This window comes from Ammospiza nelsoni, chromosome 6 (assembly GCF_027579445.1).
Source record: "Ammospiza nelsoni isolate bAmmNel1 chromosome 6, bAmmNel1.pri, whole genome shotgun sequence".
In the NCBI taxonomy this organism is placed as follows: domain Eukaryota; kingdom Metazoa; phylum Chordata; class Aves; order Passeriformes; family Passerellidae; genus Ammospiza; species Ammospiza nelsoni.
Genome location: NC_080638.1, coordinates 49,497,088 through 49,516,694, shown reverse-complemented (window position 1 = coordinate 49,516,694; position 19,607 = coordinate 49,497,088). Strand labels below are relative to the sequence as shown.

At 40.6% G+C, this 19,607-nt stretch overlaps 1 protein-coding gene across 2 annotated transcripts; it reads left to right on the top strand.

Annotated features, from left to right (window-relative positions):
• Positions 1–15,768, top strand: DDX24 (DEAD-box helicase 24). Of its 2 annotated transcripts, none has more exons than XM_059474950.1 (9): positions 1–155; positions 1,175–1,923; positions 4,935–5,312; positions 6,952–7,105; positions 7,467–7,982; positions 10,066–10,141; positions 10,483–10,671; positions 13,031–13,160; positions 14,605–15,768. In XM_059474950.1, the coding sequence occupies exons 2-9, from the start codon at positions 1,194–1,196 to the stop codon at positions 14,817–14,819; spliced, it is 2,388 nt and encodes a 795-aa protein (XP_059330933.1). In that variant the 5' UTR covers positions 1–155; positions 1,175–1,193; the 3' UTR covers positions 14,820–15,768. The 2 variants fall into 2 exon arrangements, with proteins under 2 accessions (XP_059330933.1, XP_059330932.1); XM_059474949.1 differs by having other exon boundaries at positions 13,031–13,164; positions 14,609–15,768.
• Positions 15,769–19,607: the final 3,839 nt, after the last annotated feature.

Below are 19,607 nucleotides of genomic sequence, written 5' to 3'. Positions count from 1 at the left end.
GTCAGGCGGCAATGGCGGCGCCCAGGGGCGCACGCGGGGCGCAGCGGCGGTAGCGGAACGCCGGGGTTGGGCAGGGCCCGCTCTGTGTCCCTGTGTCCCTCTCCGTGTCCCTCCGTCCCTCTCCGTTCTTCTCCGTCCCGGGGCTCCTGAGCGCGGTAAGCGCTGGGCGGGGCGGGGGGAGCAGGCGCCCGGAGCTCCCGCGTGTGGCGGCGGAGGCCGTGCTGGGCCCCGCCGCGGCTGTGGAGCTTCCCGGGGCGGGCAGGGCTGGGAGCGCAGCGCGGCCGCTGAGCAGATTTATCCAGCGGTCCTGCTTTTATCTCCGGAGGTGTTCCAGGAGGGACGCAGTAGGCCTGGCCTGCCGGTTGTATTTAGTAATGCTATAGCTAAAGTTATATTTTAGCTATTGTGAATAACGCCAATCACTTGTTTTTAAAATTTTTAAAAGTTTAATAGTAATAAAATGGTTAAAAAAATAGTAACACAATTAGAGTAATAACAATTCGGACAAATTGAATTAAGACAATATGAGACAATAAAAACAAAGAGTTACGGACGTCCGGGTACCTTTTTCTGGGTATCACGAGCCCGAAAAAGGACACCCGTTAACAAAGGATTAACCCTTAAGAACATAGCCCGTTGTATATTCATACTTTCAAACACAGGATTCCGTCTGATCAGTGTCAACTTCTTCCTTGTAATCCTAACAGCGCCTTTGAGGCGGGAAGAAGTTAGTTTCTTCCGATAAGAAGGCCATAAATTCTTTTTCTCTGAAAGATTTACGTGTCCTGTGGCTGCTATCTTGCTGCAAGTCCTTTTTGTTAAACAAAGCATCTTACATAGCATAGTTTCTATTTTAACAATTTTTATAACCTAAAACTGTATTTAACACAATACTTAAGAGAATTAATACAGCATTACTTTCTAAAACAACACATATAACATTCATTTTAATATTTGCAAAAAGCCTATCATAAAATACATGCATTTTTCACATATATATATATATATGTATATATATATATGTATATGCATATATTAGCTCGAAGTCATATATAAGTTATGTTATTGATATATCTAAAAAAGAAGTAATAAAATTATTCCATGGATTCCCGTTTGCTTGAATATCAATGTGGTCTCCATTCTTTGTATTTGAAGGCTTTTTTTTCTCCCTCAGTTTCTTTTTTAGGTAAAAAATGAAGGCCAGAAAAGGAGGGAGATTCAGATCTTCCTTTAAATTGAAGCGAAAAGGCATTGAAGTAGTAGGAGAATGGAAAACCGTGCCGATCGACCCCAATCTGTTTGCTGAGGAGGAGTTTCGAGATATAGTGTGCCTGGAGGAACTGACAGAGTACAAGCTAGTCAGTTCTTCCAAAATAGGGAAAGTAAAAGAGAAGAAGAGAAAGGCTGAGAGTGCTTCTGAAGAAGGCAATGAGGAGGTGGAAGAACCTGTTGTTCCTCCAAAAAAGAAAAAGAAAAACAAAGATTTGAGGAACCAAACAGATAAAGGCAATATTCCTAATGCAGCAGAAATTGATGTGCTGGTTGACAAGGAGGCAAAGTGTAATGAAATAATTGAAGAAGCTAATCGTGAAGACCGTGGACATGTGACTGAGAGCATGTCAAGCAGAAGAGACACTCCAAAGAAGAAGAAAAAGAAGGTGCCTAAAAACAAGGATTTTCAAGCACAGGAAGCCGTTCCATCAGTAGCTACCTCTAAAAAAGTCAAAAACTGGACAACAGAAGTTTTATCTGCCTCAACTGATCAAAAAGCTGATGTGTCTGCATGGAAAGACCTGTTTGTACCCGAGCCAGTGCTGCAGGCCTTGAGCTCCCTGGGGTTTAGTGCTCCAACTCCTATCCAAGCCTTAGCCTTGCCTTCTGCCATCCGGGATAATATGGACGTTCTTGGTGCTGCAGAAACAGGTACAAGTCTGTTCAGCTGATCCTGTGTGCTGGGAGCATCCCTTTCCCTCCTTAAAATGTAGCTGCAAGGTTTCAAGATTTTATGTGCAGAAGAAGCAGCTTTTCTGTTTTATAGAAGAGCTTTTGTCTTTTACATATCCAGAGTATTAGTAGAGTTTTAAACCTTTGAAACTTACATGTTTGTAAGCATGGGAACTTAAATGCTTGTAAACTTACGTGTTGAAATTTACATGTTTATAAACATGGGAACTCCTATCTTTACAAAGCATGCAAAAGCTTTGAAGCCTCAATGAGTTTCTGTGCTTTTGGCAGAAGTCTCTTTTCCTGTTTCTCAAACTGTTTCCTGTTTAGGGAATGGTAAGGTGATACTCTGCAAAAGGCAAAATTAATAAGCAAACAGGGTCATTTCTGGAGCAGCCAAACATGTGCTCCCAGGCTCCTGTGGAGATAATTCTTTCTAGAGTGGAGCAGTGAATAAACCCTGGGCACAGTTAAGTGTGAATATAACTCAGGTCCTACTCAGAGCAAAACGGGCCCACCCTGTGCTCTGTGGCACGGCTTTGCCTTTTTGTTGTCACCAACCCTTCTCCCTGCTTAAAGTGAGTTATTACATCAATGATTTGAGAGGTAGATTCACATCCATCTTGTGCTCAGCTCATGCTTTGAGAATTGCTAGCCTTCATGAAATTTTTTACAGCTTCTTGTTTACTTAATGCTATAAAGTCTCAGAACATTGTGTTCCCTCAAACTTTGCAGTTCATACCTTTGAAGTTTTGTCTTTAGCAAATTTTTTCCCTAAAACACCTAGAGATAGGAAGCACAATTGGAAGCTGCCTTGGTTTAAAAGCTTCCTTTAGACTGTCTTCATTTGTTCCAGTTGCTTTATCTCACTGCTTCTCTGTAAAGTCATTTACTGCTCTCCAGCAAGAAGGTATAGTAACTAATAAGATATGCAGTCATTTGCATTTTTATTTTAATTAGAAGCTGTGTTGATGCTATTAGCTTTAGTAAGATTAGAAAGCCCTGCAGGAAATGTTTTTAAAAATGGAACTGAAAATTTAAATGGTGTTTTTGTACTGCAAAAAAATGACATTGGCAGTGCTGGTAAGCAAGTTCCTCTCTAGCTGCAGAATGGAATGCTTGGTTGTTGGCAGGCTGTGTTGTTGCTTTATAATTTTGCATAACCCTGAGGTAGTAGGAATGTGTTTTGCTCATTTATTCTTTCATGAGTAAAATCCAGATTCTCCCCAGAGAGTCCATCGGATCATCATGTTCCTGTAGAAACTTGGGAGATGTGGACAACTGCCTGTCAGGAGGTGCTGCAGTTGGGAGAGGTTGAAACTCTCTAGTTCTTTTCTTCTGCATCCTGCAGCACCTCTTAACATTGGGCCTGAGGGAGGAATATGCAGAGTTAAAAAATTAATAAAGAACTAAATAATTAATCTTTTCTAGTAGCAACATTGGGAAGACTGGGAAGATTTTGATATGGCAGTAGATCCATGTGCAGATCAGACAATGGGAATGTCAAGGCTTGTTTTTGCAGTGGGTCTAACTCTTGCTGTTCATTACTGTGTAGAACCAGTGAAGTTTCTGGTTAAGGAACCAAATCTATGTGAAATTATACAATATGAAACTGCTTAAAAGAGCACAAATTGGCTTGAACTGTAGTACCAATATATTCCTTCCTCCTAGTTTTGCATGCCTGTCTGTGTCCATGGTTTGTGTGTTATAAGGATAACATGTCCTGTGAGGTGATAATTTGTTTAATTTCTGGGTGAATCTAGTGCCTGTAGAATAGTCCTGATTATCACAGCCATAATCTGTCTGGGTGCAATACTGACATTGGCAACAGCAAACTGCATTACATTTAATTCAAAATCAGCAGTGCTCTTCACCTTAAAAACAGATATTCTGTATTACCAGACCCCTATTGTATAAGTGGTCTAAATACAGGTTATAAACATTTTCCACTTCAAGTGCAGGCATAAGTCATAAAATACCTCCCAGCCATGCAGAAAGGTGGGTAAGTGGATACCAGACTTTGCAGCAACACTGGTCAGGATGATGACACTGGGCTCATCTGTATTAACTCATATTAAGGTTCTCCCCTTAAATAGGCAAAATTCTGTGTTGCTGCATTGGCAAACCTTTACAGCTTTTTGATATGGAAGGAATTGAGATGAGATTTGCAGAGGACTTTTTTCCAGCAGTGGCCTATTACAGACATGGTGTAATAGTGTCTTGTACTCTGGATGCTGCTTTCTTGATTAGTGAACTGCTGCATCTGAAAAGCTTAACTGGGGTGGATGTGCTACCAGGCTTTTCCTAATGTCTTTATTACTGACAGATAGTTCAGAAGGGAATATTTGGCAGGGATGTAACTTGCAGTTAGTACAGTGAACTCTTGCAATTAAACTTGCTTTTTACATGCCCTGTCTCCCCAAAGTGGATTCTCTCTTTTAAATTGGATGTATGTGTTCTGATTATAAAAATGTGACTCAGTGCTAGATCAGGAGATTAAACAGTGGAGTGTTTAAAAATACAGTATCTTAGAAAGTTGTAAATACAGGACTATACAGTGAAGGTGGAAGCTAATCCTTCAAGTGCATTCCAGTTTGTCCTTGGCCTCATTTGCTATTCCTTTATTTGGAGAATGTTGATTAGAACTTTCAATTAGGGCATGGTATTCTCCTTATGGGCATGCAGTTCTTTAAAAATATCTTGACTGCAACTGCAGCTTTTTAAAAACACTTTTAGAACAAATAAATATGCCTGACCTGCTAGAGATTGGAAAAATACCTGTTCTCTGGGAACAGGGGAATGGAGATGTATAAAGGGAACAGGAGAAAAGATGCTTCTGCTGCAAGTTTATGGTCTTCTAAAGATCATGAGTTTGCATCTGTTACAATGCTGTGTTTTAAGAACAGTGTGTGATTGGCTGTTGCTTTTCTCATCTTTTCAAATAAATGACTTGTCAGTCTGTGTTATTTTTCTTGTTTGTTTTTTTTTAGGAAGCGGCAAAACGCTTGCATTTGCAATTCCGATGATTCACTCTGTGCTGCAGTGGCAAAAATCAAATAACTCAACAACCAGAAATGACAGTGTTTCTAAAGAGTCCCATCAGCATCATGATGAACCAAGATGGGAAAATGAGGATGAAGCAGAAAAACGAACCCATCAGCAGGCTGAAGATAGCGGAGATGAAGATGATGCATCTTTCACAACAGGCTGTGTGAAGGTGCTGGAAAATGTTGAATTTGATTCCAGTGACGAGACACTCACTGTTGGCTCCAATAAAAACAGACCTCTTTTAGGACTGGTCCTTACTCCTACAAGAGAATTAGCTGTACAAGTAAAGCACCACATTGATGCAGTTGCAAAGTTTACAGGTATGTAAATCCCAGAGGCCATGCTCCACAGCCAGAGTAGACTGTGTTTGGATCTTGGCAATGGTGTTGAGCCAGAATGTGTGCTGCACTTCCTTCCATAAAATTAGTAAAACTTCTGAGGGGTTAGAGTTTTTACCACTGATGTGTGAGAAATGCATGGAGATTCTTCAGTGAGATGCACATGGAGGTAAGCAGTTAATGTGAGCTGTTTTGCTTTAAAATGTGTCTTCCTTCAAAGAGGTATTGATTCATGATCTCACAACACAGAATCAGTAGTAGATACCTGGCAACAGCTAACCTTGTTCTAGTTTTGGGTAATGTAGGCTCTATATAATTAATAATTTCATTCTATATAAAATTTTATTTATATATATATATATAATAATTTCATTTTTAACAAGTATATCAATCTTTGTACATACTGTATATGTATAACTTTGTTCTGTCTAGTAAAAAAAAAGTTATGGCCATAAATATTTAGGGTAGGATAGTATTGCTGGATTGTCTGGCTTATCTCCTGCAGCAATCAAGCCACAGAAGCGTTACTAAATAACGTGCCTGACAAAAGCAGTTCTCCCCTCTTCCTTTCCTTTCCAAACCAGAAGTCAGTACATCTGTTAAGTGAATGAGTGAGGACATGTTGAAGACAGTGAGTTTTTCCCAATTCTCTCCACTTCTCCAGTACCAGTAATTGTTTGTTTATTAAAGAGGTTATGTAGTGCAACACAACACACTAGTTTTAAGCCCATCTTTCTTTGGTGTCTATATGTCCTGATGTGCTCCTCAGTCTGCATCTGATTACAAGGCTTATTTTAACTGCTAGGCTGAAATAATCAATTTATGTCATACAGTTCTGATAGGAGCAGTGCTATTTATGTATAAAAATCTGCTGCCCAAGTGATAATATAGTTGCTGCAGCAGGAGAGGCAGTATTTTGATGTGGACTTTTTATTGCCTCAAACTCACTTGGGGAAAAAACCTGCTGTAGTGTTTCACAACTAGTCTCCAGAAGAGAGATCAGTGGAAGCTGGGATATTGTAAGGGTCTTGCACAGTAGCATTGGGTTTATCAGGAGCCAGTGTGTTCTTTGAAGACATAGGGTGAAATAAGCCATGTGTGGAGTCTGCTTCCAAAGATAAACTCCTTTTAGTGCCTCTGCAATCTACTTAAAGCTAATGAAGTCTGTGCAAGAATCAGTAATCAGGTGGGAGCATACTTTGTAGGATTATTCCATAGCAAATGAGCAGCTATTTAGCAAGACAAGCATTTCTCAGTCTTATTCTTGCAAGGAGCTTCTGCTTATTCTTAACAGGAATATGTTTGTCCATGCAAATATAAGGGAGAAAATACGAGACTCTGAAATTTGTGTAAACAAAACTAACAGCTATGGATGTGATTTTCATGCTGTTCAAAGACCGGTGCACTAATTCCTGGCATCTAACTATAATGAGAATCCTTCTGTAAAATTGAGTACATTTCTGTATGCTCAGTGTTACATAAAACCCCTGAAGTTTCCTGGCCAAAATGCTTGCTGAAAGTTGCAATGTAGACTGTTTAAAACACTTCGTGAAGCAGATATATATATATAAACATTCACTGGTAAATGAGTGAAATAAAATCTGTTATTTATATGTTCTAGGCATTAAGACTGCAATCCTAGTAGGAGGCATGGCTGCACAGAAGCAAGAACGTGTGCTGAATCGAAAGCCAGAAATTGTAATTGCAACCCCAGGCCGGCTGTGGGAGTTAGTTAAAGAGAGACACCCACATCTTTCAAATCTTCGTCAGCTCAGGTAAAGGGGCCTTTTCAGATAACTGCTGGATACTGAACGGACAGCCCTGCATACTGGTTGGGTTTACTAACATGAAATAATTTAGACTACACAAGGTCACCTATTTCTGTGTCAGTGTTTTATTGAAGCGCACATTGGTTATTTTGATGGAGGGATATGTCAGTTAAAGACAGTAGTAAAAACCTGATTTTTCAAAAAAATGCAGAAGACTACTGTAGCTGCCCCAGCATACCTGGTGTTCCTTTTGGTTTTATATGCATAACATCCTTTATGTGTTTAGCAGGAAAAGTTGATCTTAAATGTATCAGGTTTGTATTTAGCTGCACAAGTGTATTTTTACTGTGTGTTTTCTCCTTGACAGGTGCCTTGTGATTGATGAAGCAGACCGAATGGTTGAGAAAGGTCACTTCTTGGAGCTGTCTCAGTTGCTGGAAATCTTAAATGATTCACAGTATAACCCTCGACGACAGACTTTTGTTTTTTCTGCCACTTTGACTTTAGTCCATCAGACTCCTGCAAGAGTTTTACAAAAAAAGAATGCTAAAAAGATGGACAAGAAGACCAAACTAGAATTGTTAATGGAAAAAGTAGGAATAAAGGGCAAACCCAAAGTAATAGACTTAACAAGGAAAGAGGCTACTGTTGAGACACTGACAGAAACCAGAATCCACTGTAACACCAATGAGAAGGACTATTATCTCTATTACTTTCTTCTTCAGTATCCAGGAAGAACCATGGTCTTTGCAAACAGCATAGACTGTGTAAAACGCCTCAGTTCTCTCCTCACAATCCTAAATTGTGATCCTCTTCCTTTGCATGCCAACATGCACCAAAAGCAAAGGCTGAAAAACCTGGAAAGGTTTGCTGAGCGAGAGAGGTGAGTTGGTTTTAACTTCCTAGTAGAGAAAAAAAGAAATTGCATGAAGGGTGGTGGTGAGGGGGAACAACTCTGTTAGAGTAGGAGCAGGTTGCTGAAGTTTGCTGAGGATGGGAGTCCCCTGGTCATGAGCCCAAGATATTAACGATTAAGGATGAGGTTTCATAATTAAGGTGATGAACTGCAAGTTCAGTGGAAGGCCATCAAGATATCCAAGAAGCACTGGCTCTGCAAGAGAAGAGGCTGAAGGGACTGGGTGTTTGTATTACCTAGGAAAAGTATTTTGTGGGGAGCTAGTGGCAGCCCTCTGACACCATAAAAGAAGGTTATCCAGAAGATGGTGCCAGGCTTTTCAGAGTGGTGCTTGATGGGTGGATGAGGGGTAATGGGTGCAAGTTGAAATAAGAGATTCAGGCTGGATATGAGAGAGTTTTTTCTCAGTGAGGACAATTGAGCATGGGAACAGGCTGCTTGTCTTGGACTTTTTTGAGGCTCAGTTGGATAAAAACCCTGAGCAAACTGGTCCAGTCTTGCAGCTCATCCTGCTTTGAAGAGGATATTTTTCTAGAGATCTCCTGAGAGAAGATAGAGAGCCTGTGGTCCAGGAGCTTTTTGCTGCTGAAGGAGCTGTCACTCCCCTTGTTTTCAGACATTTTTTTAGAACTGTCCTGTACAGCTCTGCCCAGATCTGTGCTCTGCAGCTCATTTGATCCTCTGTAAGTTACTGTATTCCCCTAAACCATCAGAAAATTAACCACTTATTATTCATTTGCAGGTTTAATTATAGAAATCAGTATCCCAAGGGTTGAAGTATCTTTGAGCAATGCAGAAGAAAGGGCAGTTGTGCCTTTCAGCAGTAGTGGGCAACCAGGGCTTACCCAAGCAGACCCATCCTGCCATTTTAGAAACATTGCTTTGGGTTGTCTTTGACATGGCCTTTGGGAGATTTTTGTGTCATTACTTCCATAGTGCAGAAGCCTCACAGTTGAATCCTGGTGTGAGCTGCTGCGTGCTGTCTGGGAGTTTGTACCTTGTTAATACACCCAGGCATGGAGAACAAAGATTGAATTGCTGTGGTGGAACTGCAGCATCCCTTGGCAAATGTATTGATAGCATTTGCATAGGTCAGGTGAAGTGTTTTCAGAGACTGCAGATTTTCAAGGCAGGAAAGAAATTTATGAGATCATTTCTCATGGCCTTCTGCAGATTGCAAGCTGTAGCATTTTCTGTTGTTATTTCTGCTTTGAACCTTGTAGCAATAGAGTATGCAGTCAGATGCCATAAAATCTTAACAAATTTCTGTTACCTGAAAGTTATTCATTTCAGTTGCTGGGAGATGTTTTTAAAACAAACTGTTCCATATCCTGGGGATACTTCTGTCTCCGTAGAGACTGCTTATATAAAAGAACAACTTTTTTGAGTAGTTCATTTTGTCTAACAATAAAGAGAAATAGTAATTGTTAGAACAGAGCTCCCCCCTTTATTTCTAGATTTTAAATTACTGAGAGTGTATTTGAGTGTAGGTTGGTAGAAGATACTTCACCCCAAAAACCTGTTATTTAAATAGATAATGTTAATAATGTGATTTTTCTCAACTGGTGAAACTTTGAATAACATGTACTGCCAGAGGATCAACTGTATTGTTGATGGTGGGGTTGTAGCAAGCTAAAGAAATTCTTTAGAACCTAGACACTGAGAAGTGTAATGCAGGGGCACATATCTCCCCTTCCTGATTGAATAGCAATTTTTTCTAGCATTCTTGTGAACTGAGAGAGAAGAAAAACATAGGAAAACAGGATCCAGCAAGGTAGTGCATTTACTTATTGGAAACAGAATAGATCTGCTGAAGGCAAGACTTGTATTTTAAATTTTATTTTAAGAATTATTGTTTCAAGACCACCCTTGAGGTAAATTGGGTATCGTTTCTGTAAGGCCAAACAGAATGCATATGTCTTACAGATAATACAGTATAAACCTGTTTTTTAAACTGCTGTGGTAGAATTCTTGGTTGCTGTATTTTATGTTCCTTGGCAAATTTTTTGCTCTTCAATTTTACATTAATTAAATTTTGTCACTTTCTCAGCTGTGTCCTCCTGACAACAGATGTTGCAGCTCGTGGTCTTGATATTCCTAATGTCCAGCATGTCATCCACTACCAGGTTAAGCATTTTTAATGTTTTTCCTTTTACTATTTTGGTTTGATGTAAGTTTTTGCTGATCCAAATCCTGAACACTGTCAAGCTGTAATTCTTGGTCCCATATATAGTATAGTCCCAAGTACAGAGATTAAATCATTTAACTGTCCTTAATGCTTTGTACTTAAAAATCTCATTTCTGCAGTGACTGTAGGTAGCACTTTATGAATGTGTGATTATATATCAGAAATGACGTAATAGATACGATCCCCCTTGCTTTTTGCTTACCTTTGGTATCCAAAGGTGTCACATTACTCAGCCTTACAAGTCTTGGGTTAAAAATTGGGTTCTCTGTGTTGGCGCAGGTGCCTCGCACCTCGGAGCTCTACGTGCACCGGAGCGGCCGCACGGCCCGAGCCGCCCACGAGGGCCTCAGCCTGCTGCTCATTGGCCCCGAGGACTTGATCAACTTCCGGAAAATCTATAAAACACTGGAGAAGAGTGAAGAGCTGCCATTCTTCCCAGTTGATGCCAAGTGCATGACTTCTATTAAGGTAAAGAAATAGCAGGTTTTTTGCAGCCTGAGTAGTTGCTTCCTTATTTATATTATTGATATGGTATTGCCTGTCACGTTGTTTTCAGGTTTCAGGTGAAATTGACTCTTGAGAATCTGGATTAGAAAATTAAGTTAATTGCACTTTATATTTTTTTAAGCAATATCTATGATTTCTCATCAATAACTGGCCCAAGAAAGTTGTTCAAACATCAACATCACTTATGTTTTTCCAGAAACAGTATAGGGGAGTGGATATGTTTTATGGCTGTCGAGCTGGGATGTCTCTGCTAAGTACATTGTTTAAATCCTCTTATGTTAGGAACAGACTAGAGAACTGTAGCTGGTTCAGAGATATTCAGTGATCTTCACCTGCCTCTTCCCATCTGAAGTTGGAAGTTGTCTGTTTCTCTAAAAGTTTTTGTACTGTGAGGCTACAGCTGCCACTGAACCCTGTCAAACTGTGTTTCCCTTTCCTAGGCTATTGCCCATTTTAAAGGGGATTCAGTCACTAACTCACAAGATAGACAATGGTTAGAATTTACAAAACAGTGTGTTTAAGAAAGCATCTAGTTACTGCAGATTTTCTACTTCTTTAATAAGAGACTATTTCATGTCTCAGCATTCTCTTAGCAGTTTGGATGGTCAGTCATACACAAATGGGACATATTTAAATACTAGATTTTAAAGGAATCCAGCTGGGGTAGAAATGTCTGAATGTTGCACAGTCATTGAGAACCAGGAAAAGTGCAAGCAGTCAGATAATGCAGCAGGTGTCTTCCTCATGGTATTTTAATTCAGGCTTACCTCCTTGGATTGGACTGAGCCCAGGGTCTACCCCAGTGGCAACAACAGTATCCTCACCTTGGGAATAATGACAGGAAGTTTCAAAACTCAGGCTTATTGTAGAAAGGCTATTTCTTTTAGGAAATGCAGCTTTCTGAAAGAGGAAAGAAAATCAAATAAATGCTTCCACTGATTCATTTTTTTCTCCTCTTGGTAGTAATGAAGAGAATCTGATTCCCACCCCTGTCTCCCCCATTGTCCCTTCCACCCACTAAATGTTACTAGTTACTGAGAGAAATCTGTTATTTTGAAGAGTGTTGCTTCAGAGGTTCCTTCTATGTTTCTTGATGAGTAGTTGTTGGCTCTTATCATGCTCTGTCAATTAATGGGCAAATAAATGTTGTTTCTCCATTTTCTTCTTCCTGTCACCATCTCTATCTGTAATAGTGCTCCTCTCCCCAGAAGAGATCTGTAATTGTAGTTGCTGGACTCCAGCCTCATAAGCCCTTGCGACAGTCCTGTCTTGTTTATGTTTTTGTCCTGGGTTTAACTACAAAGTCATTGTAGTTGGGACTAAAAGTGTTGCTGGTTCTTTGTCTGTCCCATTGGCACACTCCTCTCCTTTTACATGGCTTCATTCAAGTTCAGGAAAAGTCGGAAGGGGTTTCACTTGAGAGGAAAAGAATTGTTGAACCAGGAGAGATTTAAAGAGGACTTAAATTTTACAGATATGGAAAAGGTTACTTTAAATTTGTTGTAATGATCTAACAAGTGACTGACTCAGTAGTCAGTAGTCCACTGTGAGTGTTAATTCTCCCTCTCTCTGCAGTAATTACCCTGGCAGATCTGGCTGCTGTTGTTACTGTGCAGCACCTGACTATTCTGATTCCTGCATGGTTTTGCTTTATGCAACTTCAGGCACATTCCAAGGAGCAGAACTTGCTTCTAGTTGGTTCATAATTGCTGTTAGTGCAGATTTTCTTTCCACAGAGAATTAGTTATTTGTTTGGCCCAGCTGGTAGCCTGCAGGTCAGGTTAAGTTTGCTGGACATCTTTGTTCCACCTGAGTGCAGCTGGGAAGAAGGACATTCTGTCCTGTGCCTAAACAAGATCCAGGTGCATTCCTGAAAATATGATGTGTTCCTTCCATATGGCCTGCAGGAGTTTACTTTCTTCAGAGGGGAATGAAAGTACTGGCTGCTCCTTACTGTGGAGACTAATAACTCTGAGATCAAGCTGTACTATATAAGCATGTAACTTGGAAATGATTGGTGTCTGAATCATGGTTTGTTCTTGATGTCTCTCAAGTGTTTATAATGATTCATTCATAGAAAGTTGAGTTAACATTCAGGTATGTTTAGTAGTTGAGATGTTTAAGAAGTCATATTCTGTCATGGATCTAAGGAAGGAAAACGCTAGTGAATGATGGTGTGTTTATTAGGTGGGACATGAGTAGGGAACAAAAGTGTCTCTGCACCCCAGATGCATTGCAGTGCATGCTCTCAAACACTTACTTTGCTGAAGTACCCCACATTTAGACCTGATCATAATGTCTAAATGTACTTTCATTGCAGGAACGGATGAACTTGGCAAGGCAGATTGAGAAGGCAGAATTTTTCAACAGTCGGGCAAAGCAGCACAACTCCTGGCTCCAGCAAGCTGCAGAGGCTCTTGAGATGGATCTTGATGATGACATGTTGATGGGCAAGTAGAAAATGTTTTTCCATGGATATGCTCAGTAGGGCCCATGGTGCTGGTGTCCAGAAGAAGCCTCACCATGGCAGAGAAGCTTCAAAAGCTGCAGGGCAGGAGTTGGGGGGAATGAAAGGAGTGTTGTTGGTGCGTGGTGCTAGTGCTGTTTTCAGGATGGTTGTGCAGCTGGAGCTGAGGAAGCGAGGTGTGACTGTTCTGGCAAGTTGCAGACAAGTCTGCATGTTGTAGAATTGGTGAGCTTCTGGCAAACATTTCAGAGTAATCTAAGCAGCCCAGTCTGTCCTGATTTGAGTCTTGTCCCCTCTTGTCATAGAGAAGGCTATTTCCACACTTGTGCTTCTCTCTCCCACTCTCTTGTAGTCAGGCATCAGGACAGGAGCCTGACAGCTCTGTGTGGGAGCAAGCAGGAAGTGCTAGGGAACACCAAATATTTTGTGAGCCTTAAGTAGGTTGAGCTGTGTGGGCTAAATGGCCGATACATATATTGAAGTTGATGAGGTTTTTGATGGTTTGTTAGAAATAAATAATTTCTTACATTTTTAAAATTAAATATTTTTCAGGCTGTAGCTGAGAGAATTTGTAGGGTTGTACAAGTACAAGTGGCTATTTGTTCATTGCCATGAAATTTGCAAAGCTTAGATGCCCCATTGTGTGTTCTTATTTCAGGAGCTGTAGGTATGATTTCCTACCAGTTCTTTGAAGGCAGGCTGAATAGAGTTACTGCAGAGGTCACTTCAGATTAGTCTGGCACTAACCTGTTAGCTGCTAAGATGCCAATGCCTTTATTTTGAAACATGTTTAGATTAATGTCTTTATTCATGCCTGGACTAGCTGCTTCTCAACCACTTTGCAAGCAAACACTAACCATCTCTCTCTGCATTGTTCAGGAGTGCTTTCAGATAATTAGCACTCTGCTGTCTTGTTTTGACATAATCTGAGTATGCTGTGTTTTGGAATGAGTTTCCAAATAGCACATCCAGTCCAAGTTGTAACTCTCAAGTGAAACACTTTGTAATTGCCTCCCAGAAACTTGCCAAGTTTATGCTTTAAAGTGTACTCAGTCTCTAATTCTTGTGTGGCTTGTTGGAGCCCAATTAAACTCCCAGTCATTCGTGCCCTTAGTGAAGTGCCTCTTACACAGTTACAAAAGATTCAGCAATGTGTTTTCAATTTTACCTTACAGCAAGCTTGATTTCATTTTTCTCCTCAGTTCAGGCCTTAACTATGGTTACTCAGTAGTCAGGATTCTTCTTGACCTCATGATCTTGTGAACAGCCTGGTTGATCTGAAGATGTCACAGATGACTGGGAGTTGAGTGACCCTGTTAGAGAGAGAAAGCTGGGGTCAGCATCTGCCCTTATCAGGTCTTCCAAACACCTGCAATGCAAGGTTTTTTCTTGTTGTAACGTTCTGTATCTTTGATTTGTGCCCCAAGGAAGAAAAGCTAGTGAGCAAGAAGAAAGCCAGAAGCAAAAGATGCTGAAGGGGATGAAAAAACAACTGAAACATATGTTGTCCCAGCCACTGTTTAAAGTCCTTATGAAAACCAAGTACCCAACACAGTCTGGAAAACTACTCTTGCCTCAGACATCAGAGAGCATTTCAGCTCTAGGTGCCATGTCCAAAAAGCAAGCCAAGAAGAAGAAATAAATAAAATAAAATTAGATAACAGCAAGATCATTCAGTGTGACAGAAGCAAGGACTATCCTCAATCAAGGCTGTCAGTGCTTTTGGAGGATCCCAGCTAGAAGACAGATTGTGTAAGGATGTTGCCTGTGTATTGGTTGTGCAGGCACAAAACAAAATGCTGATTTAAAGGGCTTAATTAACATCTGGTTGGTTACTGTTGAATCTTGTCTTGGATCTTGGTTTTTTATGTTCTTATTTTTTTTTTCACAAATCTCTATATTAATAGAAGTTAATTAGTTTTCACATAGTTTTGATAATTACTCCACTTTGTGAGATGGGTAAGAGTTACTGAGTGGAATTCACTGTGGGCATACTCTAATGGTAAATCTTGATTTGAATTTTAATGTTTTTGAAGGACAGAGGAAGGTCAGCTATATACAGTGCAAGTACAGACTGAGCTGGTGGTAGTGGGAGGTTTGGCTTTTACTGCCTCCAGCTCAGTATGGAAGGCAGAAAATACAGATTATGTTACCAGCAAGTCTACAGTTGTGGTTATGGAAATGTCCCTGTTTACTTTCTCCTCTGATAATATTTCTGTTCTGTTCTCCACCAGGTTTAATTCTCTTAGTCCTGTGTTAATGCATTTGAATATGCAAAAAAAGTTAGGGTGGCAGTGAGTCAGGACTGACTTTAGGAGATGTGTGAATTTCTGAGAAGTGTTGCTACTCAGTGTTTTCGTGATTAATATTTGAAGTTAAGCCTGTATTTGAAAACATGTTAGGACCATGATCTTCACTGTAATAGAGGAGATGATGTTTTGAAATGTCACTTTTGAAGATTGCTCCATGATAATTGTGCTTTTAAATAATTCTAACCTGATCTAAGCAAATATTTTTTAAACTGTTTTTTAAAATATGTCAGAAAAATATATTTTGAATTTTTTTTAATTATATCTGCCATAAACTTCAAAGCCTGTGTCTGTTTTCAGTTACTTGAAATTTCTAAATCCATCATAGCTGATGCTGTTTACACTTAGCAGGCAAGGAGAGGGGAAAAGTACCCAAAAGATAAGACAGTGGAATCTGTATTGGTGGGAGGACAGGTAACCTTCACCTGCTGGCTCTGGGTTTCTGTGTCTCAAACAGTGTGGAATGAACCAGTGTCACTGCCATGACAAGAATCACCAATTTACTCAGCTACCCAGGGAAATTTGTCTGTGGAGTTGAGACTTGCTAGTTATGTGAGAATAGCAAACTCTTTATTCTTTCATGTGTGTAAATAATTGAAGCCCTCTGTCTCTGGAGGGCTTTTCTCTTGTTTTCATGCATTACTGAAGAAGAGCTCTGACAGTGTAATCATAAGCATGCAGAGCTTGTCAATGATGTATGAGACTTTCCTTGCAATGCACTGTTTGTCTCATGCCCTTGGGAGTAGAGGGGAAAGTTTTGGGGAGCAGAGATGGGAAGGTTGTGTTTCCTCTCTCATGTGAGGAGATGCATCTTTGGAGTTAATGTGACATCTGAAAAATTAATGTGACATCTAAAAAACAATTTATGACAGTTCCTTGTAAGGAAGGCTGAAAAAAGGAACTGAACAAAGGTAAGCATGCCCTCATTTTTTTTTGCGTGCCATTTTAATCAGACTCTTACATTATGATAAGGAAACTTGTATTGGTTTTGCATCCTGAAGGGTTTGAAGACCAGGTAAGCCTTTTCTGAATCTTATGATGCATTTCTGTTTCCATTTCATTAGCAAAATCAAGGCTGGATCCTGACAACAGAGCTCAGCATCTCCCCATCTGAATCTGCATGAGTTTTGGCAATTTCTAATTCCATGAGATCATGAGGAGAACTGAGTTGGGGGACTGTGAGAGTGTTGTTATTTCATTTCTATCATCGCTATGAAGTTTTTCAGCTGCTTCTGTTTCCCTGTGTTTAACCCAGCTCTCACACTCTCTGCCCACTGTCTTGCCAAGTCTCCCAAGGATGGAGCATGGCACTTGTGCCCTCCTTGCTGCTTTCATAGAATCATAAAACCTAATTCCACCATGCCCAATAGCAAAGTGCCACATCCACTTGTTTCCTGAACACTCCAGGGCTGCTGACTGCACCACTTCCCTGGAGAGCCTGTTCCAATGCTTAATGGTTCATGTTTGCTTGTGGGACATGCTCTGGGGCTGGTTTTCTTCTGCAGCCTCTTATGTGCTCTGCATGAACTCCCAATGCTTAAATCTACTGATGCTGCACCCCCACAGGAACTAAAGCAGAGATTGGACCCTAAAAATATCTGTGTCTTAAAAAGAACACTTGTTTGGAGCTCTGAAAGCTCTCTTGTGGCTGCCTGTTTTGCCTTGTCATTATCTTAGCAGGATACCGAGTTTTCTAGCTAGAGGAAAAGCCTAATATTTGCTTTAGCTAGTTTTAAAAAATTGTTACGTCTATAACTGAGAGATATTACCATTTAGCAGCCCCACTCCTATGTGAATGAAGTTACTGCAGAAAGAGGACAGTAAAGTGGAATGTTTTCTCTATCTCTGATTTGTATGTGTACTACTGGTGCACATTAGACATGAAGAGTTTTACATCAAGTCCATATGGGCAGTGTAATCTTCATGTTCATCAAATATGTAGTAGCAAATGTTTTCTCTAATGCTGTGCTGGCACAGAAGTTATACTGAGGCCTCTAACCAGTAATCTCATGTTTTGTGGCAGCTTATGTCTGCTGAAATACCCATAATTAAAGGACTTATTAAGTCTCTTTAAGCTATCAAAGCAACTTTCAAGTAGTTTAATAAAAGCACTAGTGGTGGTAGGCTTCAAGCTGATACAGAGCAACTAGTACTACCTAACAGAGAAGTGAAACAATAGCTTCTGAACCTTCTTTTTTATTTTCTGAATGCATGGGGCCAGTTGACCTCATCCCTGCCACAGCGTTCCTGCTCTGTCATACTCTATAAAGAAAAGGAAGAGTCCCTGCAGTTTAAGGCATCTGCTGAGGAGATAGTTTGGACAGGATCTCACATATTAGACAAGAGAGTTTCCTGACATGCTCCATGCTTTTTCTTTCCTCCCCTGTATGTTAATAAAACAGTAAATTAGCAGAGCAGAAGCTGGAGTGGTGCCTTGCCATATGCCAAGCAGCCCAGGCACAGGGCTGGCCATGTGGCACAGGGGAGGTAATTCACACCTTCCTGAGGGAGGGCTGGGTACCCCACACTTTCTGCAATTAGTCTGTATCACTCCCTGAGGAACAGGAGATAGGAAAAGGACACTTTGACAGCCTCACCTCACACAGCCTGACAAGCAGGAAAATGTGGTAACAAATGCTGTGCTTTTCTGGGTGCTGAAATGCTCCCTGCTATGTCCTGTGCTAGCAGGATGTGGGGTTTGGGTGCCTGAGCTATTCCAGACTTTTTGATGAATGGCTTGGTGAAAGAAGGAGCTCAGAAGACATGAAATGAATGACTGATGATATAGCAAGCAACAATCTGTAAGTAATACCCAACAGTCATTGCAGAAAAGTAGGATGTTGTCAGTGGTCACAAGTTTGGGAAGTAGAAGGGAGGCACAAGACAGAAGGGCTCTCTTTAGGAAAATTATCCTGGTTCTGTAACCTCTGTAGATCCCCTCTATATAGCCCCCTTCTGACTCTCAGGAACATGTCTGATACTGTTCTGGCCTGTGAGAGATTTTCTATTTTGTTTTCAGCTTCTTCAGTGTTTTCTCAAGTCAGTCATAAGCTTGTCCTGGGGCTGGCCTCCCAGAGTGAGTAAGAAAGAAGAAAATAATCTGTCACTCCTGTGGTAAGTTTATTGGCCTGGGGAAGCAAGTAAATAAGAGCTGCTGTGCTTCCTTGCATTGGAGTTCAGCAGCTCTTGCTGTGAAACTGGAAGAAATTGTAGCCAGTTTCCAGAGCAACCAACTTTAGATGGTACAAATTGCCAAATTTCTGTAGGTGAGAGCTGCACATACAGAACATAAATACAAAACCTGGCTTGGAAAAGCAGAGCAGGCAGTACAAAGTACATGTGGGCTTTAGTACCACTGGGCTAATTAAAGTTCTGATTATTTTTTATTATAGATGTAATTATATCAGTCTAATCACTAGTGTGGATGGTTTTTTAGAAGTTCCTTTTTCTTTACTCATGGCAATATCTATAGCAGTATGAACTGACAGGTGTTATTGAATTACACACACTGGCCATCTTAACAGGGTCCAACCCTAGGATCCCGCTGATTAAAGTCAACTCCAAGTGAAGGTTTCCATTTCCTCTTTTGTTAGTTCTCAGGTTAGAGGTGTGTGCCTCTGGAGAGGGACCCCTTGCCTCAACTGTGCCCCTCAGTTGTACCCATACCAGCCATCCCCCAATCTACACATCACTTCATTCTGCTCAGTGGTCCCTCAATTTCATATGGTTTTCACTATTGCTGGGCTGGGCCTTCTTAAGTTACCTCATTCTCTTGGAATTGTCTCCTTTATCCTTGCATTCTAGAAAACAAAAGGAACTAAAACATCTGTACAATGAAGAGTTTAATTCTAGTATCTTAAGGTGTAGAAGACAGCCTAATAATAAAACTGGTTGAAACCATCTGTCTTGTGCCTTTTTGTCTTGTAAATGTTTTTGTGTCCCTGGTATAAATTTGCTGGTCATAGCAGGGACAGTAGTGGCAGACACAGCTAAGTGCCTGCCAAACGCTATTTCTGCTGGTGGCAGGTATTTCTAATACCCTAAAGGCTGTTCCAAAGCTACCTGACGACAAATTCAAGTAGTTTTGTCTTAGAGAGTCTTACTCATTTTTTCCCCTCTCC

Bases quoted from the DNA above. Each gene is read 5' to 3' on its own strand.
- DDX24 (XM_059474950.1), top strand. From the start codon at position 1,194: ATGAAGGCCAGAAAAGGAGGGAGATTCAGATCTTCCTTTAAATTGAAG. The intron at 1,924-4,934 runs GTACAAGTCTGT...GTTTTTTTTTAG, and splicing joins TCTTGGTGCTGCAGAAACAG to GAAGCGGCAAAACGCTTGCA. The intron at 7,106-7,466 runs GTAAAGGGGCCT...TCTCCTTGACAG, and splicing joins TCAAATCTTCGTCAGCTCAG to GTGCCTTGTGATTGATGAAG.